The sequence below is a fragment of the Panthera uncia genome, chromosome A2, assembly GCF_023721935.1.
Source record: "Panthera uncia isolate 11264 chromosome A2, Puncia_PCG_1.0, whole genome shotgun sequence".
In the NCBI taxonomy this organism is placed as follows: Eukaryota; Metazoa; Chordata; class Mammalia; order Carnivora; family Felidae; genus Panthera; species Panthera uncia.
Genome location: NC_064816.1, coordinates 85,426,698 through 85,454,563, shown reverse-complemented (window position 1 = coordinate 85,454,563; position 27,866 = coordinate 85,426,698). Strand labels below are relative to the sequence as shown.

The 27,866-nt window shown below is 35.8% G+C and overlaps 1 protein-coding gene across 1 annotated transcript in view; it reads left to right on the top strand.

Annotated features, from left to right (window-relative positions):
- Nucleotides 1–27,866, top strand: part of SEMA3D (semaphorin 3D) — a 202,327-nt gene that overhangs the window by 43,198 nt on the left and 131,263 nt on the right. Inside the window, exon 2 of the mRNA XM_049641372.1 lies at nucleotides 26,884–27,074. Within this exon, the coding sequence (XP_049497329.1) occupies nucleotides 26,924–27,074 (151 nt within the window). The 5' untranslated portion in view covers nucleotides 26,884–26,923. The remainder of the gene's footprint in view (nucleotides 1–26,883; nucleotides 27,075–27,866) is intronic.

The window sequence follows — 27,866 nt, the reverse complement described above, 5'->3', positions numbered from 1 at the left end:
TCTAGAGGGAGACATAGCAGGGAGTTGGTCATATGGAGGAAACCTTTTTGAAGGTAATGGGAGGGACACGTCACCTATGTTATATGTCCAGGACTGCTTCTGATTATTTCAAAAGAATTTTTAAATGTTTTTATTTACTTTTGAGAGAGAGAGAGAGGAGAGAGAGAGAGAGAGAGAGAGAAAGCAGGGGAGGGGCAGAAAGAGAAAGAGACACAGAAACCGAAGCAGCCTCCACGCTTTGAGCTGTCAGTGGGGCTCAAACTTACAGATGGTGGGATCATCACCTGAGCTGAAGTTGATCGCCCAACGGACTGAGCCACCCAGGCGCCCCTGACTCTGATTATTTCAGATCCAAGTACATGAGCAGACAGTAGTAAATTAGCTGATACGGTCATGTGCAATATCTAGATAAGTAAAACATTAGGAGAAAGAAATAATATGTAAAAATAAGGTACAAGAAGAAAAAAATAATTTGATTTTTCTATTTCATGAGATCCTGTCACCTCAATGTCAGAAATATAAATGCATGTTTCTCTGTGTATATGTATGTGTTTCTATATGTGAGTGTTTTCCTTTTTTTTTTTTTTTACCTCTGTATTGATTATGGCGTTACATATATATATATTTTTGTGATTGGTGTTGAATTGCTTTTTAGCTGGGTAACTAGTAGTAGATCTATAGTTAGAAACATGTTTACAGATAGTTAGAAATAAGGATGATTAAAAAGACGGACAGAACCCTATGCCTGTGAGCAAGTGCTCTTAACATTGACAATGAGCCCTTCCCCGGAGGACTGAATATTTTCCTGGCTCGCTGACTTCGTCTTAATTGCTGTATCGCAATGTCTTCTTTTGGCCTTTCTATTCCTCAGGCCCTTCCCTTGAATTGTCCGTGTTAAATTTGCTACTCCTCTGAGCATCCACACAGATTCACAACATCCTTTGGTAGCCTGCTTTAAAAGTGTGCCACTGTGTTACGAAAAGCATCTGGAGATTTCGCTGTATATTTCTCCACGTATTAAATGTGTCAATGTATGAGAAGACTGGTTCTTGCAGCCCACTGCTCCTCTATTTCTTTTATCTATAGTATCTGCAACTATGCTGGGCTTTTATTTTGAAAATATAACTACTTTTTGTGTGTGTGTCAGTATCATGACATACTATCTTAAATGCAGAATTAAGTAAAGGATTTTTAAATAGTATAACATGTGAAATATGATGTTGTATGTGTATATAACAAAACTATAAAATACTATATAAAAATAGGTAGATTAGATTATCCTTTTTTTAAGTTTATTTATTTATTTTGAGAGAGAGAGAGAGAGAGAGAGAGAGAGAGAGAGAAGTGGGGGAGGGGCAGAGAGCAAGGGGGAGAGAAAATACCAAGCAGGCTACACACCAGCAGTGTAGAGCCCGACATGGGACTCGATCTCATGAACCATGAGATCTTGACCTGAGCCGAAATCAAGAGTTAGAGGCTTAACCAACAGAGCCACTCAGGTGCACCATTCTTTTTTTGTTGTTGTTTTGTTTTGAGAGAGAGGGTGGGGGGGGGCATGAAAGTGAGCAGGGGATGGGAAGAGGAAAGGGAGAGAGAGAATCTCAAGCAGGCTCCACTCTCAGCATGGAGCCTGGCACAGGGCTCCATCTCATGACCCTGAGATCATGACCTGAGCCAAAATTAAGAGTCAGATACTTAACCGACTAAGCCACCCAGGCACCCCTAAGTTTACTAAGTGCTGCTTCTTGATATGTTTTCAGTCTCTCAAAGTTTTGTATTCTAGTCATTAAAAGTAACTTCTTGGGGCACCTGGATGGCTCAGTTGGTTAAGGATGACTCTTGATTTTGGCTCAGGTCATGATCTCATCTTCATGAATTCAAGCCCCCCATCAGGCTCCATGCTGACAGCTCAGAGTCTGCTTGGGATTCCCTCTCTGTCTCTCTCCTTTCTGCTCATACAAGCTCTTTCTGTCTCTTTCAAAAATAAATAAACATTAAAAAAATGATGTATATTGGGGCGCCTGGGTGGCGCAGTCGGTTAAGCGTCCGACTTCAGCCAGGTCACGATCTCGCGGTCCGTGAGTTCGAGCCCCGCGTCAGGCTCTGGGCTGATGGCTCGGAGCCTGGAGCCTGTTTCCGATTCTGTGTCTCCCTTTCTCTGTGCCCCTCCCCCGTTCATGCTCTGTCTCTCTCTGTCCCAAAAATAAATAAAAAACATTGGAAAAAAAAAATTAAAAAAAAAAATGATGTATATTTGCAAATATATTACAATCTCCCTCCCAATTTAGGGCCTTCTCCCTAACAGATTTTTTGTGGTGGTAGTTATTAAACACACTCTATTATCTTGTTCAGTGAGAAGATTGACTCCTGGTAATTTCCTGTCCCTTTTACGGAAGTTCTTTTCCATGAATTGTATTTTCAGTACTCCACATTGCCAGCAAGGTGTCTTTTTGAAAAATTTAGCAAATTGTCTTAAAGTAGACTTGCTCTTGACTTTACTTTTCCAAATTAGGTGGGTGATGTCTTGGCATTTGGCATTTCATAGAGAAAGTCCTTTCAATTCCCGGGTATGGTTCAAGAGAGAAATATTCAGGAAAAAAATATGTATAAGATGGGTTATATTTATTTTGAGAAGCCATCACTCAGCCAAAAAAGAGAAAAGGTTATTACATTCACATCATATTGTTTGTCTGGGAATCTTTCTAGTGAGAACAAAAGGAGCCGTAAAATTAAAGAAAACATTGACAGGATTTTCAGACACTAAGAATGCCATCCCTCTTTCCTTTCTTATGAAGAACTTCTTCCTGGGATCTCTGAAACCAAACAAATACCAAAAGCCTTTATTCTTCTTTCTAAACCTTGTCTACATCCTGCTCTCTGACATCCATGATGAATGCAAATTGAGGAAAATGTTGTATTACTATGGAGAACTATTACAAAAAAATAGGACCACCATGAGATAGTTAGATTCCTTATTTCCCTGATGTGGTCTATGTCTTTTATAGATAAATTATGACATCTTCAGAAAGTTTTTATTATGGAGTTTTAAATAAGGTTGTAATTTCGTGCCTAGAGAAATAAATTGGGACTTTTAAGGCAATAAAATTCATATGGAATTAACTGTAGCTGATAACTGAAATTATAGATACAACTAAACACTTTCTCAACATTTCACTAGGCATTTAAAATTTTTTCTTAATGTTTATATTATTTATTTTGAGATAGAGCACGTACGAGTGAACACGAGCAATGGGGGAGGGGCAGAGAGAAGGGGAGAGAGAGAATGCGCTGTCAGCACAGAGCCCAGCCTAGAGCTGGATGTGGGGCTCAGTCTCAGGAACCCTGAGAATATGACCTGAGCTGCTATCAAGAGTCAGACTCTTAACCGACTGAGCCACCAGGCGCCCCTCACTAGGCATTTTTGGTTCAAAAATCTATATTGGTAAAGAAATGACATCTCAAATTTTAAGTATGCAGTTGAATTATTTAAAACTTGGGGGAGGGGCGCCTGGGTGGCTCAGTCTGTTAAGCGCCCCACTTTGGCTCAGGTCATGATCTCACAGTTGGTGAGTTAGAGCCCCGCATTAGGCTCTGTGCTGACAGCGCAGAGCCTTCATGAAGCCTGCTTCGGATTCTGCATCTCTGTCTCTCTCTCTCTGCCCCTCCCCTGCTCACACTCTGTCTCTCTCAAAAATGAATAAACGTTAAAAAAAATTAAAAAAAAAAAACTTGGGGGAGAAATACTTAGCAAATTGTCTTTTTAAAGTGATGTTGTATATCAAGTTCAGAAATTCTTACCCAATCAGATCAACTCAGATGCATGGCCAACCTCCTGTAATTGACAGAAACACATTCTTTCTCTTTTCTTTTTTTGGAGGGTAGGGTGGTTGTTAAATTTAAATAGTGCATTAATGTATTAAAGCTCCGTTTAAATGCCTTTTTTAAACTCTTTTCCTATTCTCTTTTTTTTTTTTGAGTGCAAAGTGCATTGCACACATCATAAATTAATACTGAGAAATCCAAATTTACTCCAATAGGGTCTCTCAGTGACGACTTTATAAACTAGGCCCTTGTTTATTCTGTGTGTGGCCACTTTGGTTATTAGGAGAGGTTACACTGACTGCTTTTTCCCAGATTTATGAGACTTGGCAAAAACCTTGAGAAAACAGAGCCCAGCTTCTCTCTATAGAAAACATTATTAATACTAAATAAACATTAATTTAGGTAAACTGGTACTACTCAGCCCAACAGGAATACGTTCTTATTTAGATTTCCCTCCGATGGGTGAAAGAGTACATGGGGGAAATTGCTTTGTACAGACCACAAGGAAGGTGCATTTAAGTAACAGTTAAGACTCTGTCCTCAGAAACTTTCATACTCATTCATTAAGAGCGGCACAGCTCTGTCAGGGAGGCATGCGCCAGGTCCTTCTCCCGGTGGAGAAAGATCAAGAGGACATTCAATCTTTTAAAAATTAGCACAGTATCCCTGATAGCACAGTGATTAATTTTCTCGGGATTCCATCAAAAGCTCTGATAAATAGGCATCCTGTGCCGTTAGTTCACACATGGCTTTCAAATAACTTACTGACTCTCGATAACATGAAAATTCATGAACAGGTTAAAGCATTTTTCGAAAAATAACTTGAACCTAACTCTCATCAATAAGTTAATGGCATGAAAAGAGAAAAGGGAGGTGATTTCTGTGCTAGACTGAAAAATGACACACATACAACGACTACAGTGTCCCACTGAATTGGATCTTAAGTTGGACAAACTGGATATAAAGAATAGTTCGAAGACAATCCTGAACATTTTAATATGGAGTGGGTAGAATAAAAAGTTACTGGCAGACAAAATGAAGATAATTCACATGTAAGTAAGTTATAAAATAAAACATTTGATGCAATCTCATTGTGATAAAGTATAGTTAAGTATATGAACAGAAAAATATGGGAAGATAAGCAAGATTTTAATGGTGACATTCCCTAAGTGGAGTGTGACTAGGGATATGATGTTTTTATTTTCTTCTTTTTGCTTATCTGTGGTTTCATGGTGTAGAAAGCAAAAACACTACTTTTGTAATCACCACAACCTATTATTAATAAAATGAGCAGCAGTAAAATTGACCTTGAATTTTACACTAAGATATTGTACATTGTGAGAGAATGTATAAAGAACCCTACAACTTTAATCGGTGCTGGGGATTATGTCTTTGTTTTGTGGTGTAGAATCCCCTAGGTTGTTTTAATGATATAAAATTGGTTTTTCTTGGCAGCAAAGCTAGTTGGTGCAAGAACAGCGCTCAGACTTTGTGAAGAAATATCAAGTTTCTTTCTGTACAACAAGAAATAGATTAAAGCAGATTGCTTTCTTCTTTTGAGAATTCTAAATGTATTTTGAATTTTGCTATTTTTATGTAACAAAACCAAAACATTGCTCTAAATGAGAGTGTTTTTCAAACTCCCCTCCGTCCCATCCCTGCTCATATTTTGCGCTCACTCATTCGGCACCAGGCTATTAATCCAGGAAAACTTCTTGAAACTTGGGTTCTGTAGATCTGGATGCTAATAAGGACTCTGTGGTAATCAGAAACTGTTAGTAATATGTTCGTACCTTGTAAGTTTTAGACCGTTGGTTCTACAAAAATAAGTGATATATGACAGAGTGAGGAAATAAAGTGACAACTTAGTTGTAATAGGAGAGTTGAACCAAACTGTGCTGATAATTGAAAGTGATGTCATGATGAAGAATGTCTCAAGTTCTTTTTCTCACCATAAGTGATCTCGCACACATTGGAACAGTAAGACACATCACTTCATTTCCATTGATGCTATGAGTTTACTTTAGCCCTTTGTATGATATATGGCATCCTGTAATGCCACTTACCTTAATTAGTTCTCATGTTCAGACAACATGTAACTCTTGAAGAATGACAAGTAGTGATCACTCATCTCTAGACTGATTGAATACGAGTACACTGATTATATTTTCACTCTAATTTGGATTTCAAAAGGAAACACAGCTCTTTGCTGTGTTCTGTAAAAACTTGTTTTGGGGCACCTGTGTGGCTCAGTCAGTTAAGCGTCCGACTTCAGCTCAGGTCACAATCCCACAGTCGTGAGATCCAACTCTGCCTTGGGCAGTGCATGGAGCGTCTATTCCTGACTGCTACCCTTACCCTGTGGACTTGAATTCAACTGCCTTCTAGGGGTTGCCACGTGCATGTCCAGTACTCAGATTTAATATCTCCAACACCCCAATTGTGATCTTCCTGCAAACCTCCCCTTGAGCATTTCTCTCCCACATCCCACAGCTAGTCTCTTGATGAATGACTTGATGATGGTATTGACTCCATCTTCACAACACGTGCAGCGTCTGACCATCGCTTTTTACCACCTCCACAGCTAAAACTCTGGATGTTTCATTCACTGAATTTTGACCTTCCCCAGATCTTGGCTCCAATTTAACTTTTCACTGAGACCTTTCTTTATAATTGCAAACCCCAGCCCCAGTGGCATTCCCTATGCTTTTCTTTTTCACAATTCTTTTGTCTGTAGCACTTGTCATGATCTCTGCGATACGTCTTTTGACTACTATGTGCCTCCCTGTACCCCTGCTTAATACAGAGTAAGCTCCACTGGGAGTGGGAACTTACCTGTTTGTTTCTGTGTTTTATCCCCAACACCTAGAAGAATCTCTATCACATTGTAAATGCTTTATAAATCATAATTGAGTGAATTTAAAACTATCATCATTACCATCATCAAAAACATTCCTTAATTCTCCTTTTTCCTTCTTTCCAACAAAACATATTACTTAACCTACGTTTCAAACTTACGGACCATAGAACACATACTTTAGTTAGCTGTGCATACAAAGCTTATGACAGTTCTTCATTAAATGCAGGTTTTGGGATTAGCTTTACTCATATTATAGTTCAATAGGTTTTCCCCAAGGATGAATTATAATATAGCAAACTATTGTATGTTCTGTTGAATACTTTATTAAAGAATGTAATATGTTATTTCTGAAAGTCAGTTAAATAATAATGGCTACAAAGTAAGTTCTTTATTAATGTTAAATCCCAAAGAATCATTTATCTGAACATAAATTAATGTCGAAATTCTCAGATGTATTTTGCATTGTCTAAGCCCTTCTTGATTTCTCTTTCCTTACATGTAGCCAAATAAGTTATCATGAAGGCATTAATGTGTTCAGTGTGATAATGTTACTACTGCATTGCTATTTATGATAATATGAGAATAAGGTACTTATCCCAATAGTATAAGTGATAAATACAATCCATTTTATTTTTATTTATTTATTTTTTCAACTTTTTAAAATGTTTATTAATTTTTTTTGAGAGAGAGTGCAAGCGGGGGAGAGGCAGAGAGAGAGGGAGACACAGAATCTGAAGCAGGCTCCAGGCTCTGAGCTGTCAGCACAGAGTCTGATGTGGGGCTTGAACTCACAAGCAGTGAGATCATGACCTGAGTGGAAGTCGGACAGCTAACCAACTAAGCTACCCAGGTGCCCCTATTTTTATTTTTTAAAGTTTATTTACTTATTTTGAGAGAGAGGGGGGACAGTGAGGGAGGAGGAGAGAGAGAGAGAGACAGAGAGACAGAGAGACAGAGAGACAGAGAGACAGAGGGAGGGAGGGAATCCAAGCAGGCCCCACACTGACAGAGCAGAGCCCCATGCAGATCTCAGTCCCACAAACCGTGAGATCATGACCTGAGCCAAAATCAAGAGTCAGATGCTTAACTGACTGAGCCACCCAGGCGCCCCAAATAAAAATCTTTTTAAAATCTAGTTCTGATCACTAATAGTTTCTCAGATTGACAAAAATGATAAATCTGATGTTAAATATCATGGCTAACTATTTAAAGAATAAAACTTTAATTACTTAGATTTATCATTTTATTTATGTTTCTCTTTCTAGAATTCCTTCATATCTTCTAACAGAGAGATACACCATATTTAAGCATATGATTTTCCAGTGTTTCTAATAATTGACCAGGGTATATTACTAAGTTCTGTTGTACATTTCACTTACAAATTTGGGTTAAAACCTGTAGGTATATTGTCATTGCCACAAATACATTTATTACAATATTTTTAACATATTTTTATAATAATATGTTCCTTTCAACCAAAGCCTATCTCGCTATTTAGAGATGTCCCTTCATTTTCTTCGCTACAAATGTCAAACCATTTCAAATATAATTAGAGATTATTCTGACAATAATAATTTTAAAAATTGGGGCACCTGGATGGCTCATTTGGTTAAGTGTCCGACTTCGGTTCAGATCATGATCCTGCAGTTCGTGGGTTCAAGCCCCATGTTGGGCTCTGTGCTGACAGCTCAGAGCCTAGAGCCTGCTTCAGATTCTGTGTCTTCCTCTCTCTCTGCCCCTCCCCTTCTCACACTCTGTGTCTCTCTCCAAAAAAAAAAAAAATTATTATAAAAATGTATTACTGTATTTTAACTCTTCATCCTGTAGGCTTTTTTGCAAGAAAAACAAAAATAATGTCAAAACACAAACAGGATAGGTATTTTGTTACTTCATTATCATATTGTTGTAGCTCTAAGTTTAAAACATTGGCAATGTAAAATGTTTCCATTTTTTAAAGCTTAACGGAAATTTGGTTTATTTGAAAAGCAGTTTTTTTATTTTATGCATGCTTATTGAAACTTATCCCTGGCTTTTTTTCCTACCTGTTTTGGAGGTCTTCATTTGTTGTGTCTGTGATATACTTTGTTTTTCTTGAGTAAACCTGGAATTTTTAAATCACTCAGACATTTTGACAAAATGATATTCAACATGACACTTAGTAAGCGTCATGATATGGGGCAGAATCTATACGTAAAGGTTAGCACTCTTGTTACCAGTAAACTTTTCTTTCAGGCAGTCTGTACAGCTTTTTAATTTGGGGAAATAGGAGACCCTGCAACAGGACAAGATCTGCCACACTAGGATTTTAGACTTAGAAGAGACCCTAGTGTTCCTATGGTTCTAGCTTCCTTAGTTTAAAGAAAAGGACCGTAAAACCTAGAGAGGTCAGTCTTTGTCTGTTTAGACTGCTGTAACAAAATACCACTAACTGGGTCATTTATAAAGAAAAACGAATTGCTCACAATTCTGGAGGCTGGAAGTCCAATAGCAAGGCTCCAGCATGGTCACCTGTTAGTGATGGCTGTTTTTCTGATTTATAGTTGGCACCTTCTCTTTGTGTCCTCATGTGATGGAAGGGGCTCGGGATCTCTCCGGAGCCCCTTTTTTAAAGACACTCATTCTATTTATGAGGGTTCCATCCTTATGACTTAAGTACCTTCCCAAACCCCACCCACTGATCCCATGGCCTTTGGGGATTTCAGATTTCATCATATGAATTTTGAGAGGGGGGGGCAAATATTCAGACCATAGCAAGATCACATTAATTATCTAAGGAGAAAAAGCTTACTGGTGGCAGCATCTGGCCTCGAATTAATGTCAGGAGCCCATGATGATACTGCTTTCTTCAGATTGGTAGTCAAATGTTTGTTGATAATATGATGTTTTCAATTAAAGACCATTCTATTGTTACAAAAAGATGTTTGCCAGTTATAGTTGATATTGAAAAGAATGAAAAATCCTAAGAGGCTGAAATGAAATTTCATAGGTTTTCCCTTTGTGTGAGGACTATGGTGGTTACACTAAATATGTTTTGAAGTAATGGGATATTCAAAGAGTGAGTGTTGGGGCATCTGGGTGGCTCAGTCGGGTAAGCGTACGACTCTTGATTTTGGCTCAGGTCATGATCTCACACTTCATGGGATCGAGATGCACATTGGGCTCTGCATCAACAGTGTGGAACCTGCTTGGGATTCTCTTTCTCCCTCTCTCTACCTATCCTCTGCTCATTCTCTCTCTCTCTCTCTCTCTCTCTCTCTCTCTAAGTAAATAAATAAACATTTTAAAAACCAAACAAGCCAAGAAAACAGAGTGTTAGTGTTATTATCTGGTCTGATATTAGTTTCCCATATAATTCAGTGTTAAATGCTTATGAGTCTATATATTTACTATATATTCATTATATATTATATAGGAATTCTAACATAACTTTATGTGTTTAAATAAATGAAAGGTATTATAGCTATTGTGATATTTAGGTACAGGACATGCTTAGTTATTGTGCCTCCTATATTTTTATGAACATGAGTAGTGTTTTCCAAGGTTAGCTTATAAAATATTTCCACAATGTTCTTTTTACTGAGTAGGGTTAGGTTGCACTTATCATGCTTACAGTGACACATACACTGTCTGTTAGCCATAAAATGAGGTCATGTTTTATATTTTCCCTTTCTTTCTTTTTTAACTTGTAATCAATTCAAAGTTGATTATCATTTCAGACTTTTGATCCACATTTATTAACTGGTATTTCGGCAGTAGTGTTCTTTTTGTAGTTGCTGTTAGAGAACATGCCTGTGACATTCCACAGCAAAAACGAATAAAGTAGCAATTGCATTTCCATGCTGAAAGAAAGACACAAACATAGAAGACTATGGAATAAGTACTGCTGAACTGTTTGTCTGAGAGAGATGATATTTTACAAAGATGAAAGAGAATCTAATTGGCTAATTCTTACTTTCTGATCACATGACAGAAATATTAAAATGTTATTTGCTGATCATTTTAGGGCAGGTGTCATTCTACATTTATGTTGTTTTAAAATAATTTTATTATGAAATGTATTTTAAGTAATGGAGGGTACAAAACCCAGCAAATATTTTGTATCTATGGGTTTTAAGACTATCCTTATAACTGGCTTTTAAAAACTCTCCGTGTGTGTGTGTGTGTGTGTGTGTGTGTGTGTGTGTGTGAAAAATAATAAACATAAAAAAAAATAATAAAGCATTACCTATCTCTCCCATTCCTGATAGTAATTGCTCTATTTTGTCCCAGTCACAAGTTTCCATGTGATTTCAGGTTCTTAAAGGATATCTTTTCTGTTAGAAAATTTACAGAGGCTTCTATCCCCAAAATTCATTTAGTGTTTAATAGGCCAGAAGAGAAGATATTTTTATTATGTTTTCCCTTTATAATTGATTGATGTCTTATCTCTCTAATAACATTTGTGGGGCTCCTACTTTGAGCCTCATCAGGTCCTAGGAGCTGTTTGAGGTAGATTAAAAAATACATACATTTTCTATGTTTAAGCATCTTTCAGCATTTTTGGAGAGATAAGAGGTGTGCACAATTCAAACCATATACAAGATAACTTGCCTGTAAATTAATGTGGTAGGGAAAACTATACCGTAGTGATCCTGATAGGGAGTGAATGTTTTGACCTGGAATTTATCCAGAAATGCTTTTTGGATGAGATTGGATTTGGGAGGGCAGGACATCATGCACAGGAGAAGGAAATGAACATGACTTGGATGGCATGTGTTCGTGGACCATCTTGCCCGGAACAGGGAGTGCACATTGAGGAACAGAGATTTATGTAAAGAAGGAGCTGGCATGCCAAACTAGGGAGTTTATATTTTAAATTGGAAATGGCATTTTGAAAGCAAACACTTTAAGAAAACAAATCTGGAAACATCAGGCACTGCCTGGGTTGAAGTCTACAGGCAGAGTCCAGAATACCAATTGTAGTAACTCAGGAATACAGTCATAACAACTCAGGCTCCATTAGTGGCCTTAAAAATGGAGTGGAAAAATTAATCCTAGAGATACGATAACATGTATATGATTAAATGGCATCACTGATGCAGATAACAACCTTGTTTGGTAATTAAAGGACAGATAGATATTTCCTCACCTTTCCCTCTGGGGTGTGTGTGTGTGTGTGTGTGTGTGTGTGTGTGTGTGTGTGTTGTCTATTTGGTAAAGAAAAAAGTTAGAATAGATCTTAAGCAGGCTTTCTGAAATTAAATTAAGTTGAAAAATTTAATCCCTTTAAAGAAATGGTTAGGTCTATGTATGTGGTCTGCTAACTATTTTTCAAATATTTATACACACTTTATAAGAACTACATGATATCCATGTTAGGTCAGTGACATGTCAACATAGTAACTTTACATAAGAGAATTCTTGAGTGATTAATTAAATTCCTAAAGACAAGATGTCCCGAATGAGATAAAGCCAGGACTTTTGTCAAGTCTTTCAGCCCTTAACTCAGTGCTCTTTCTGCTGTAACATGATTCATCCTTGTTCATGTTCTCTGTATCCTTTATAAAATAACAACCAGAGAAGCTGACATATATTTTAAAAGTCAAATTTTAGTAGTTGAAGTTATGTGACAGAAATCTGTAAATAGCAAAATACTGAAAATGTCTTCTCCTAGTTGATTTAAATTTATTTTTAGCAGCATTATGGCATAATTTACCTTCTGGTAGTAATGACTTTACCCTTTAAATAGTATTTGAAGTAAAAGGATATTATAGACAAATTCAAAATGTAATTTCTATAGACTTAGTCTTGAAATACCATTTATAGATGGTAATAATTTTTCCTGAAGTATATGAATTTACAAATTAGCATTACGTAGGTGATATATATGCTTCTTTTAAATGAATCAAATATAATATTTGAAAAATCAAACTTGTATGACTACTTAATACTGATGTTTAATAGTCCCTGTCAGCCAACCCTTTCTGAGTGAATAAGTAAAATAGTACACAAGGTAACTTAGAAAAATAACTCTTAATTTTATTGATGTAATACAATAGTTTTATTGAAGAGATGTCTGAAAAACTGATTTTTTGAAATGCCAAGTATACGAAGGTATCTTTTCTCTTTGTTTTAGAATCAAGAATTCTTTGCTATTCTTTGACATTCCAAAAGACACATGCATGTGATATTGTAATTGAACTTCACATTCTTTCTTGCCTAAGACAGCAATAATCTTTACCTCTCTCCTTCTTTTTCTAAGTGGTTTGCATATTTTACCACTTAGACACTTCTCTCCCATCTTCTTTTAATCTGGATGTACATTTAGTTGAAAAAGGTTACGCTGTGAATGTTCTAGGAATGCGGAAATTGTCAAGACAGGATAAATGCTTAATAGATCATTCTTAATATGTGCTTAATTTCTACCTATGTTCAATTTTATGATTTGTCTTCTGGATAAAGCTCAATAATGGACAGAAAGATAGACATAAGAAGTATAAAGGTGATAGTAAAGAAAGAATCACATTAAATTATCATTTTCTTGGGGCACCTGGGTGGCTCAGTTTGTTGTGTCCATTTCTTGATTTTGGCTTAGGTTGTGATCTCACGTTTTGTGAGCTCAAGCTCTGCATTGGACTCCACACTCACAGTGCGGAATCTACTTGGGATTCTCTCTCTGCCCCTACCTTGCTTATGCACTTGCTCACTCTCTCAAAATAAATAAACTTAAAAAAAAATTTAAAAGATAAAGTATTATTTTCTTATTATAAAAGTTTCTCCGCTGAGACCATGGATGGGGGAGGGAGATGAAAGTTAGAATTTTCCAAATGGTTAACAAGCATTTGCTTACTTCCAATTCATAGGTACCAACAGGGTTCATTGACAGACCAGACTCAAGTGAGGGACTGGGACTATCTTAATCTGTTATAAAGAATAATTCTCATGGTTAATATTTAGACATAGTATGTGAATAGAGATTTTAATATATATTATTTCAAATTGAATAACATAACAAGGTGACATCATTTCCTACATTTCAAAGAAAATCTTGACCAGAAAGTGGTAAAACTGGAATTCATACCTAAGCTTACCTGACTCAAAACTTCAAACTCTTCACATTCCATGGCCTTTCTCTGCATAAAGGGGTTTTCTGTAACATTTTCAGGGAAGGTTAGAGAAAAAATGTGATTCTGAAAACTCTCAAAAAAAAAAAAAAAAAAAAACATATCCAGAAACCAAGAATCCAATAATGTTTCTGACTCACTCAGTCATTCCTCCTTTTTTTTTTTTTTTTTTTTTTTTTTTGGATATGAATCTCTGTAGCAGCCATGGGTCATTCTAATTTAGTCCAAAAGTTCCCATTTGATTCTGGGATTCCTGACACTACCCAAGTTCTTTGAGTTTTCATGATATCACACACAGGGATGAAAGATAGAGATTTTAGCTGCTTATCACCATATGTCTTAGAAGTGGATTGATAAAGGAAAGAGGAGATTGACTGCTTGTTTCAATTGTTTAACAAATATGTACGTATCTCCTACTCTCTGTGAGGCACTGTGCTAGGCTTTGGGGATACAGTGGTGAATGTGATTGATGTCTTTGCCTTCATGTGACTTAGAAAAGTACAAGTGTCCATAGATGGAAATTACACTTGCTCTGGAAGGTACAAATACAAATCTTGTGAGAGATGTAGAGAATGACCTAAATATTGTTTGAAAAGGTTTTTAAACTGTGATTTTACTGTACTATAACATTTCAGTGTTTTGAATACTCTGAAAAATTGCAGCAGTTATAATTAAGGCTATGTTCTTTCTGTATATAAACTCTTTTGGCTCTTACAATATCCAAATAAGCTTTTAGAGATAACTTTAGATTGGCTTACCGTCAAAACTGTTTGTAAATATTAATCTCACTTCTAAGACTTCCTCTATAGACTTTTTCTGCAAACACATTTGGTAACTCCAACTTGAATGTTCTCACATAAAAATATTTCTTTTTTACTTTGCTTTATTTTTATTTTCTAACAATTTCCATATCCAATAAAGCAAGTAAGTGTGTTCTTTCAGATAGGATTTTGTTTTGGCAGTGCATATGACCCTACAAATTGGAAGCTTGTGGATCCTGGATGGCCAGGTTGGTTGAGCGTCCGATTTCGGCTCAGGTCATGATCTCGGGGTTTGTGAGTTCGAGCCCCATGTCAAGCTCTGTGCTAACAGCTCGGAGCCTGGAGCTTGCTTCAGATTCTGTGTCTCCCTCTCTCTCTGTCCCTCCCCTGTTCACTCTATGTCTCTCTCTCAAAATAAATAAACATTAGATTTTTTTTAATTTAAGAAAAAATGGAAGAGCTTCATGCTAACATTTTTTTGAGAGCTAGCTATATGCCTGACAAGGTACTAGTGCTTTTCTTACATTATCTCATTTTATTTTTGCAACAGTCATATTTGACAGGTACTGATAATCCAGTTGTATAGATGAGGAGACTGGATTTAGAGAAATTGAGTGAATTCTCTTCGGGCATAAAGATGGTAAACAGCAAAGCAGGGATTACAACCTAAACCATTGCACACCAACACCTGATTTCTTTCTCTGTGTCACCTCTGGTATACTCAAGAATTTCCTCTCATTTGCTGTAACACATGATAAAAATAAATGAGTTTATTAAGCATTTTGAGAGATTACCTAAAGTGAATTGTGCATTTAAGTATCCACATTACAGTGCTAGTGTCATTTTTTAGTGAAACTTCAGTGGTCATGTAAGTATGACATACTCTCTAGGAGAGAAATATGTAAAAAATGAAAGTGGAGAAATGTCCATCTACAGCTGTAGGCTTAAACTGAGGAATTCCTTGCTTACCCTAAATGAGGCAGAAAGGTTTGGGATGGCCATTTAAATCAGTTCTTGAGATACAGCTGAGGGTGTAAAGTTGAAATTAAACACGGCTCAGAAACTGGTTTTAAGTTTCTACAATGTTACATGTAAATTAAAAAAAAAAAAGGGACAGAAAAGAGACAGTGGTACTAGTAAATAGGAAACCAGATGGGATGATGCTGAGGTTGGAAGGGAAAGCTGGAGAGCCAAATATATAGAACAGCCTTCAAAAATGTAATTAGGCAAAAAAAAACCCAAACAAACCGCAAAATATGTTTACACAAGAAAGACCAGAGGGTGTTTAGAAATTTGGGGCCGCCTGATAAAGAAGTTGAAATTTATCAGTCTCAATATGGCAGCTGTCTGTTCATTCTTTTCTCAGACCTACTGCTCATGTACCGGATAATTGTATGTTACTTTTTAAATACAAATGTGTGTGAGTCCAGGAACTACTGTCTTCTATGTATTAAGAGAATACAGGTAACAAGAGATTAATTTAGCTTTACCCAGGGCTCTTTAACAAAGTTCACACTGTGTTTCTATACTACATATCTAGTATATCTAACATTGTTTCTGAAGAAATTACAGAGTCATAACTTAAAAATATAATATCTTTGGGACACCTGGGTGATTTAGTCAGTTAACATCCCACTCTTGGTTTCGGCTCATATTATGATCCCACAGTTTTGTGAGTTCCAGACCCACGTCGGGTTCCATGCTGATAGTACGGAGACTGCTTGGGATTCTCTGTCGCCCTCTCTGCCCCTTCTGAATTCGCACTGTCTCTGTGTCTAAATAAACAAATAAAAAAGAAAAAAAAAAGAAAAAAAGAAAAAAAGGATAATGTCTTCATATGAAGATATATATAAAGAAAGTTAAAATTTGTATTAATTATGAAACAATATTAATCATTTTGCAGTAATGGTATTTGGTATTATATAATACATCATCATTTCTCTTTAGCTTTATTAGTTTCTAATTAACATGAATTGATATATGCATTTTGAGGACAGTAAAGCTCATGGTATAGAAATATTGAATACTTATACAAATATATATGGGGACAATTATTGAATATGGAAGACTTTTTAATATGTGCTTTTTTTCATGCTTATTTTTAGAGAGAGAGGGAGAGAGAGAGACAGAGAGAGACAGAGCACGAGTGAGGTGGGTGTGCTGAGGGAGAGGGAGACACAGAATCTGAAAGCAGGGTCCGGGTTCTGAGGTGTCAGCCCAGAACCTGACGTGGGGCTCAAACTCAGTCCGACGCTTAACCAGCTGAGCCACCCAGGTGCCCCAATATGTGCTTTTAATATTCCATCTTAGAGTTAGCAGATATATTAAAATGTTCTAAGAGGTTCAGTAACTCTGAATCTATGGGAGAAACAACTTCAAATCTTTGGTATTCTATAAATACAGCAATTTTGAAAAGTGTTATAAATAATGCTTGGCATGATTACAGATCTGGAATGATTTAAAATGTAACTCAAAGTTTTGTCTTTTTAATTTACCTAAACCTAACTGAATATTAACATAATAACTAATTTTGTTGTGCTTTCAGTTGGGAGATATTGCTTTGCTGTTTTCTGGGTTATTGTAAACTAAAAATTATTTTTGAACTCCTGTTACATATCAGACAAAATTTTGCTATGTTATTGTATACAATCATAGAGTGTTAATAATGAAGTTGGATTCAGCATGTTTTATAAGCTGGTATGAATTTCAAAATTCACTTTCTAATAAAGTAACAATTTTAATGTAAGAAAAAAGTACTTGTAAAAATATTTGGATAAAATACAGCTGCGTTTAATTGTGGTTATTTTTTTGATGCAGAAAATAATTTAAATTAACTATTTAAAATAATTCTATATGTCAAAGAATGTCATAACTTACCAAGTATAAAGGATCTAAACTTCTTAAGTGGCATCATAATTAGGCAGAATAAATTGCTTAAAGAATATGAAAAACAACTAAGTTCATGAAAGGTCTTTATAGCCATTTTATTTATTTATTTATTATTTATTTTTAATGTTTTATTTATTTTTGAGAGAGAGACGGAGACAGAGCACCATAATGGACAGCAAGATACAGAGCATTGCCTTCATCAGAAATATTCTATTAGATATTGCCAAACAGAGCCTGGGGCACATGCCAACAAGAATGGCCACTAGGTTAAGGGCACTTCTCCATCTCCAGATACATATTGCCTAGACAATGTGGACCCCAGGGCAGCCTCTCCTTCCCATGCCCCACCCACCTTGCTGGCATTGTTGATGGAGCTCTATGTGTATAGTAACTTGACCCTGCATCTGACCTTTGCTGAAGGGCCTTGGCCAGTGATGTACTGTCTTTTTGCCTCAGTTTCCTCATCTGCCAAGAGTGAAACTGTTGAGCGAAAATATCTATATCATCTATATCTATATCTATATCTATATCTATATCTATATCTATCTATATGGATCAGAACAATCGCATATGAAGCATTTTAAAGCAAGATGAAATCCATGAACATATCATCATTAAACAGTATAAACAATAATCTTTAAAGAACTATTACCAAAAGTGCTTGACAGTTTTTTTTTTTTATTTGTTGAAAAGACTGCCTCATTGTTTGCATGGTCATCAGTGGTGCTGAATTCAATATGCAAAAAATAAGTAAAATAACATTAATTATATTAAAATTGTAATTTATTTTTTGTTTCAAGTTTTTATTTAAATTCTAATTAGTTAATATATAATATAATATTGGTTTCAAGAATAGAATTCAGTGATTCATTACTTGTAACACCAAGTGCTCATCACAAGTGCCCTCCTTAGTTCCCATCACCCACTTAGCCCAGTTGCCTCATGAAATTTCAAATATGATGAAATGTAAATCTAATATGAAGGCTGGGTTTCTAAATTCTGCATATGACACCAAGTTTCCTTTCACACACTGCCTATTTTTATTCTCAGGTAGTGCTGTTTATGAAGTGAATTATTTAAACTCTCCTGCTTATGCAGATGGAATGAATGCCTCATGGTGCTAGAAATGTTTATTTCCCTAAGGTGTTTCATTAAATAGTGATGAAACAAATAGTGTTAATGTGTTTAGTACATCTTTTTCCTTAAAAAAAAAAAGGCTAAAAAGGAGTCATTTAACTTATTTTACATGTCTCGATCTTAAAAGTACATGCATTCCTGGAGAATTAATGTGAATATGAAGTTCAAGGTCACATTTTTCCTGGTATATGCTTTTTTTTTCCTACTTAAAAAGTTTGCTGTTAAATATTGGAATTAATGGTAGATTTGATTGGATTTCTCGGTCTGTTTATTTAAGTGTTAGGAGTTTTACAGAGAATCCTTATATTTATTCAATATTATATGTCTTTAAACATGATTTAATTCATTTGGAAATATTTACTAGTTTCCAATAGTTACATCCTTGAGATTCTAAATTAACTGTCGTGTGAATCCATGTTTTAACTTAGACTTACTGCAGGAAATCACTTAAATACTATTTGTTGTACATAAATGGTTTTGTATAAAGTTGATATAAATTTTATCAGTTGGCAACTAATAACCTCTATGTATTGTTTTTAAGGACATGGTGAATTTCCTGTTTCATAGTCTTGGAAAGTATGCATTGAATAATTAAAAAAATCTCTTTACGTTTTCTCCTTTTAACATAAGTAATTATTTCAATAAATATTTTTTTATCAGAACTTATGCATACGGAAATTGTAAAGAACAGGAGCACCGTACAGGTCAGGAAATAAAAAATTCTTAACTGCGCATTTGTCCATCATTCTTATGCTGGTACCACGCTCTTCTCTTTATTCCTCTTTGCAGTGCTTCAGCCTTAGTATAAGTGCTGCTGAAGCAAGCACCATAATAGTTTTTAATACAATAAAATACATACGTTGCTTTGAAAGACAAGTTTCTTAGTGCACGGTTATTTAGAGAGATCGGGACACTAAATTAGTTTGTGTACAGAATGTTTTGTACATTTTATCATTAAAGAGTCAGTTTAAGACCCCAATCCATTTGCTGCCCACATTAGCATAAATATTAGGTAAACATTATACAGTTTGGGAAAAATCTTTATTGGGTGTATAGCTCAATATCCACATTAATACCTAGATGTATATTTCAAGAAAGGAAGTTAAAATTTTTAGATGTTTACCAAAGTAGCACTCAGTTTTGATAATAATGACATTCCTTAAAGGTAAAAGCAATAAAAGAAATTAGAATAACCTCTCAATAATAAACACATGGCTAATTCTTATTTTATTGTTTCAAGAGAATACAATTGTTTTGCCATCTCAATTTCCGTAATTCCTACTCTTCTTTAACAGTCTATTTATAAAAAAAAATAACTTTTTTTAAAACATGGGAGGTACATATCAGAATATTTGAGGTGGGGGTTATTAAAAAACAATCAGCTTAATTATACATTTTTATTTTGAATGCAAATGACAGACATTGAAATTTGCCAAGTAATCTGTAATTTCTATAAATATTTCTGTAGAATATATACAAATATTTTATAATCCTCAAAATGTATATCAGAATTCAAAAAGGTGAGAAATAAGATGATCTTGGTCACGAGAAGGTGCATCGATTAAAATACTCTCCAGATTGTAAGAGTTGGAAAGTGAAAATCATAAATCTTTGAATTGCGGGTTAATCAAATTTAAGATTATGCTGCTGGTGCTTTCTCTGACCCTGTGAAATGATAACTAACAGTGTGCTGCTTTGAGTAGCAAAATGGTGTAAGATTTAGGATAATGAAAATGATTAGCATAAAGTCATGTACAGTAGTGTTTCATTATTAATTTTTTTTTTGCAAATGTGTTAATTATTTGAGCAGTTTGTACCTTGGGAACACTTGATTTCTTTAGTACCTCTTAAGAGCATTGTTTTGTTGTTTCTGTTGTGTTCAGGAAAAAGTGCAACCCACTATATTCTAACAGGTTACACGTGTGCCTTCTGAAGTCTTACTATTATTTTCTATTGAACTGCATTCATTAGGGGTGATATCCTGAATAATTTGACCTGGCCATACATACGAGGCTATAAGGCATGGAAACCCAAGTAACATTTAACAATGGTGCTTTGTTGAGCAGGTTTTTATACAGTATATTTTCAGCATATTTTAGCAATGTAAACATTGTGGTTAAACCACTGCAAAATAAAAGTCACTGATGTAATGTATCTTTACTGGCAAAGAATTCAGCTGAACTTCACGGCTGATTACTGATGATATTCATACTTAGGCATATAGTGAAATATCACTGGCTATTATCATAAGGATGTTAGGAAGTAAATTAACATTTAACTAAATGTTCAATCTGCTCTTCATGATCTCTGAAAAATCAAATGGTCTTTCAGACTCCATGGGATTATATTAATTGTTGAGGAATTAATGACATCTTAAAACAATGAAGTCCATTAATGGAGAGTTAAAATTTTTCAACCAAAAACTGTTGCCCTATAAATTCTCCTCACTGGAGATAGTTCTGTACACTTGAGAAGTGACTGCATACCCCTGCCTGTGCTGAGCAGCAGGATATTAGATATATTAGAAAATACAAAGAAAAATGTAGAAAGGATGACATAAAATACATGTACATGAACGCATTCCAAGCTCCATTCTGGTGGATCTTCCTACATCCTGTTGCATTCTGCCTTGTTATCACCATCTGCTTTGTTCCACTTGATCCACGGAACATAAGATAGCCCTCTGCAAACAGAATTCTTCTCTTTGCTTGCTTGTGTTGTTTCTTTGATTCTCAAGTTTCTTCTATAACTTCTGTTTGGTTTCTTGTCCATATATGTATCGTGAAGTTATGTTACTAATAATTTATCAGTTTTGTGTACCCTACAGAAAATCCATCTAATCAGACAATAAGTCAAAAATATGAGCTAAAACTAAGCCAGAGTGAGTTTATACAGATGATACTATTAATTTGGGTATAGTCATAATTCCTGGCGTCTCCTGAATGAGTAAAAATATTCCCAAGCGACCTTACGTGTACCACAAAGGTATGAGCAACAAACAGCTCTTTATAAATTCAGCATCAAAGATTCTTTTCCTCCTTTCCCCAATGTGTGCGCATGAGCACGTGCGCACGCGCGCACACACACACACACACACACCCCTGAGGAAAAAATCCTAAATGTAAGTGTTCAAGGTTTTTATGTGTTAAGACTTGTGTATTTTAATTCTTGTCCTATGCATAGGATATATTTTTCACCATAATTGCATTATCTTAATGATATTTGGAACAAATAAGTATAGATAAATAAGTCAAATCAATGAAGTTCACCTATAAAATTGCATATCCTTTGCTTCTCAAATAATATTTAGATGAGTTACTATCCATCCAGTAAGTCCTGGACTCTGTATTCCTTTGGGAAATGGCACAAGGCCTTCCTGACTGTTAGATTATGCATTTGGATCTCTGATTTAGCGGAACAGTGTGTAAAACTCTTTCATAATCAGAACACTCTCTATTGGCTCCACATCTGAAGATCCCCAAGAGTGCTGTTTGTTCCAGGGAACATCTGGAATAGATTACATGCAGTTAATTGGCTCCAGGTCGAGCTTGTTACAGACAGTAGCATGCAGTATAACCTATGCAATTCACTAAATCCACCCACTTTAGGTTAAATCACACCTACTTCTCTCTATAATTCCTCCCAGATGCAGGACACACACACGTGTCGTACATAACACACACACACACACACACACACACACATCCACATCCACATCCATTGGAAGGAAGATGGCAAAATATCATATTAGTGGAGAGCTTTTGGCTATATATTTAACCCATACATTACCTCAATTAAAAGATTAACTATTGAATTCAGAGGATTGTTGGGAAGGAAAACAGTGAATCAGGAACAGCAGATTATAGAGAGTGACTGTTTTATAGTAGGAAAATATTTAAAGTCAAAAAGTTCCAGCAGTTTCAGGATTTTTGTTTTATTTTGTCCCTCACCCTTAGCATATGTTTCAGCACGTGTGTGCACTTATCAGACTGTCATAGTAGCAAGGAAAACAGAACTTTGATTTTTAACTTATTTAGCAGTATTAATGAGTTGGGTTACAAGGAACAGTATGACTACTGTTCATTGAAAGCCAAAACATCAATCTTCTTAACTTATAGTGGAAGAGGCACAGGGCATGTCTTAGCGATTAATGATCAGTTGGAGGAGGAGATATCTCAATACATACCCAAGGGCCATTAACCCCAACTGGTCGTTAATTCCCAAGAAAGGTCCTGTACTGAGGTCATTATTGCTAATAAAATGCACACATGGAAAGTTCCCTGTCTTTTGCCTGTGTACATAAACATACGTTCACATTACATGCATTGTTGCATGTCGTGAAAAAAAAAAAGTAGTATTTTACATGTCCAGAAGTTCAGAAAAACTAAGCCTAATGAAAAATTTAATGTACTTAAACTCTGCATTCAATTTGCCTTTCATTTTGGTGAGGGGCAAGGGTAGGTGGAATAATACGTGTTTGTAGATCAAGGCTGTGGATCTTCTTCGATCAGAGACCCTTATTTTGCTGACATGTAGATCTAGGGAAAAATGAAAGCAACAGGCAAATGGGATTAGAGTTGCTGATGAGTATGGGTGGAATCAGCACATAAGATCTAACCTCAAAGGCAGTGTGGAGTAATGACACTGTTTGAGTCATAATATATTAAGTACCAGAACAGGCATGAGGCACATTTCGCAGTTAGGTCAAGTTCATATTTGGTGTCCTTTGTCTTCCACCTCTCCGGATTATGCTACTCTGTCCCTCCTTTCTCCTCATAGCAATCTAATCAAGACTATAATGCTTCAGGTTTTTCAAGAGCCCTTAAGGAAATATCGCTGTCTTCTGAAACTAGCTCTTTTTGCTTTCCATTCTCCTTTCACTGTCTGCCATGAAACTATCCTTGTCTTGCTTAAATCTGCATGATACACCTTTGAGCTATCTCCCATAGCATCCCATAACTATCTTAATTTTAGAAATTATTTCATGGTGCTTTAATTATTTGTATATAATCAATCACTCCTTTCAGAAAATAATCTTATTTTTTTCCTCATCTATAAATGGTTAACAAATGGTTGGGGACCAGCTATGATGTTAATGACTGTTACGTGTATATTCTTGTACATATGTTCTTATTTGCAAAAACGTAGTAAGTTTTTAAGGAGATCCTGTAAGTCAGTGGGTGTATTTGTTTTTTACTGGGATAAGTGACAAATTGAAAGGTTGCAAGATTCATTTCTTAAGAGACTGAGTAACTTAAAACTCACAGGATTTAAAACTAATTGTGATAAACTTTTCTGTAGACCAGCGAAAGTAACTGTTTTGTGGCAGTAATTTCTATATTCTTGAAGAATTTACTTTAAATAATAATACAGTTCTTTATTTTTGAAGAATTTATTTTAAATACATTATTTTGGGGCACCTGGGTAGCTCAGTCGGTTGGGTGTCCAACTTCGGCTCAGGTCATGATCTCATGGTTTGTGGGTTCGAGCCCCGCGTCAGGCTTTGTGCAGACAGCTCAGAGCCTGGAGCCTGCTTCGGATTCTGTGTCTCCCTCTCTCTCTCTACCCTACTCAACTCACACTCTGTCTCTCTCTATCTCTCAAAAATAAATAAACATTAAAAAACTTTAAATATATTATTTAAAGAAGGACTTTACTGGTGTTTAAAATATGCATTAATAAAGTTTTAAAAACTAAAATTTTCATAAAGGGCTACTGTTGGCCCTTTAGATCTTTTTGGTCAGAAGGACATTCCTGTTTTCTCTCAAATTAAGTCAAACCATCAAGAAATGCCAAGTAACTGTGAATAAAATATCTAATATGTGGCATATTTAGTACAATATTCTTTTTCTTTAATTTTTTAATGTTTATTTTTGAGAGAGAGAGGGAGACGGAGTGTGAGCAGGGGAGATGCAGAGAGGGGGAGACACAGAATCTAAAGCAGGCTCTAGGCACCGGGCTGTCACACAGAGCTTGACGTGGGGTTTGAACTCAACGGGCAGTGAGATCATGACCTGATCTGAAGTCAGACGCTCAACGACTGAGCCACCCAGGAGCCCCTTAGTACAATATTCTTAAATGAGTATCTAAATTACCTTGGTTATTCACATATGTGGTAATCTTCTAAATAAAAGAATTAAATATGTGCAGATTACACAGAAGACAGAATAGTTAGGTATTTCTTATAGGTTTCTTTGAAAGTAATTAAAATACTTTAAAAAGTATAATTTATTAAGCATTTATGTTCAACATTTCATGAAGAAACAACATAAAACTTGTAGTCTATTTCCTTAAAATATTTGTCATGTATAACAATGAATCAATACATCCCTAAATTTTATATTACTTCATTTTCCCAGATCTTAACTTGTGAGATTCAAGGTAACTAGATCCTTGATATTCAGAGGCATTTACTTAAGAGTTGTTCTTTCGTAAGAAAGTTCACTCATATTAGACCTTGTCTTAAAACTAAAGCATATACATAGAATATTTTGATATTCAATGATTAGAAAACTACTTAAAGTATACTTTTTTTTATAAAGGATACTCTATACTACAGCAATTACTAATGAAGTATAGAAATTTTTTGGACAAAAGGTAAAGCAGGTACCACATCTGGAATCTTCCCTGGAAGTAGGCATAGCAAGATTCTCTCTGTGGGCTGTTTCTCAGAAAGACAGCAGTAACTTTGTGGAGAAAGAAGAGATGTTGAAGACTGCAAGAGTTGATCCCTTGATTCCACCACTTTGCAAAACACCCAAAGACTTAGGGGTTAAGAGGCCAACTCTAGCCAAGGTCCTGGCCAAATATTTTAATTCACTTCTTATGTGACCATGTGATCTTGGGAGACCCATTTAACTGTATACCTCAGTTTCCTTATCTGTGAAATGAGGTGTAAATAATTATGTATTCTTTAAGGCTGTCGGTGGCATTAGTAAAAGGTAGACTGAGACATACTAAAATTTTAAGTTCATTTGAGCAAAAATTGATTCCAGCCCTGTAGTGCCCAACCGGAAGTGGTTAGGAGCGCTTTGCCTCTGGGAGCCAGAGTAAAGACTTGGGCAGAGAAAGTGCCAAAGCAGAGAAAAAATTGGCTACAGCCTGCGGCCTAGTTGGTTCTTTGTGATTGGTTGTCCTTCGTGTTTTGATTTTGTAACTTGGATTTTGTAACTTTCGATTTTGTAGCTTTGATTTTGTAGACTTACATCTCAGCTTGCTTAGGAGGCCGCCACTGCATTAGAGTTACCCCAGTCTCACGGCCTCCGTATTTAGTTCATTTAACAGGATTAAGTTATTTCAGTTATGGAAAGCACTTTAAAGGAAGTATCTGGTACCTATAAATATTCAATCAATATTATTTGTCATTATTATTATCAGGCTTAGTTTGAAATGTGTGTTTTAATTTATTTCAGGTCTTAAGAAAGACAAGCAAGGCAGCTTATTTATGGCAACCTAGTTGATCACAACTTCCTCTCTTTTATAAAGCCTTTTATATTACAGTTTGTTTTTCTTTTCATTACTGCCATGTGTGGAATAGTATATAGAGTGCAGGTTAAATCACATTATCCCAGGCCTAAAATTGGTGGCGGTGGCTCTGACCTAATCATTGCCAATTTTTCCAATTTTAGGCAGACTTTTAAACTATCTTTATGTCACAGGGCACCTAATTGACTCAGTCAGTTAAACCTCCAAGTCTTGATTTTGGCTCAGGTCACGATCTCATGGTTCCTGAGATCGAGCCCCAGGTCTGCACTGTCAGCACAGGGCCTGCTTGAGATTCTCTTTCTCTCTCTCTGTCTTCCCTTCTATCCCTCCTCGTGGTCTCTCTCTTTCAAAATAAATAAATAAACTTAAAAAAAAACCTTTATGTCAGAAACAAGAGAAGAACTCCCTGAACATGACAGCTTTTATTTGTTTTTGCTTGGGGACCTTTCTCCTTGGGGATGATATAGGGAAAGAATAGGCTTCTACCAGTATTCTTATTTGAGTAAAGAACTCATGAAGTTAGAAAGAGTTGGTTCCTCCTGCATTTGTGTTAAAAACAAAACAAAGCTTTGTTACAGAAGGGAAGCTAATTATCATAAATAGTTGAAACTTTAGTATGCATTCTCCTCTGCATCTGAGTAAAGGCAGACCTGAATTTTATCAATCAGTTGTGATTCATTTCCCTTGTAACAATTTGCAAAATCAAAACAGGGGAGAAGGTGCAATTACTATTTTTAAAATCTATACACATTCAGAAAATTATAATTTAGTAAGTCTAGGAAAATCAGCAAACTGGTCTATTAATAATTATTTTCTTATTTTTTAGATTGAATTTTCACTGTGTGAAAGAGGACGTTGTTTTCATCATGAATGCTACTAAAAATGAGAGACCAAAGTCCAGAAGCCACAATTTTCACCTTTTTCATGCCTTGATGATGCTAAGCATGACCATGCTGTTTCTTCCTGTCATTGGAACTGCTAAGCAAAATATTCCACGACTCAAGCTGACTTACAAAGGTAAGTCTGTAAATGTTTTTCAGATTGTCTTTTTGATGACTATATTTCTTTTCTTTAGAAATGCTTACTGGGGGCGCCTGGGTGGCTCAGTCGGTTAAGCATCCGACTTCAACTTCGGCTCAGGTCATGATCTCACGGTCCGTGAGTTCGAGCCCCGCATCGGGCCCTGTGACAGCTCAGAGCCTGGAGCCTGCTTCAGATTCTGTGTCTCCCTCTCTCTCTGACCCTCCCCCATTCATGCTCTGTCTCTCTCTGTCTCAAAAATAAATAAAACATTAAAAAAAAAAAAAGAAATACGTACTGACTTCGGTGAAATGTTTATAGTATTGGCATCAGTTAATAAAAATATTATAGAATACAATGCCCAATAATCATTTTTGTGAGGGAAATGGTGCCTGGGTTATTCATGTACCCTTTTCAGCTCATTATTTACAATGATCAGCTACTGATTACCATGATTTGGTGATTTGGGTTTATAGGTTATAATCAGATTTGTATTAAAACAAATCAGTCCCTAAAAACAGAAAAACATAATTTCATATAGCTCATATGGATTAGTTCATCCCTAGTTAGAGGGGATTTATTTTTTTTTAATTTTTTTTTTTTTTTGGTGCATTCTGCTGGTCTCTTTATTTATTTATTTATTTATTTATTATTTTTTTTAATATATGAAATTTACTGTCAAATTGGTTTCCATACAACACCCAGTGCTCATCCCAAAAGGTGCCCTCCTCAATACCCATCACCCACCCTGCCCTCCCTCCCACCCTGCCCTCCCTCCCACCCCCCATC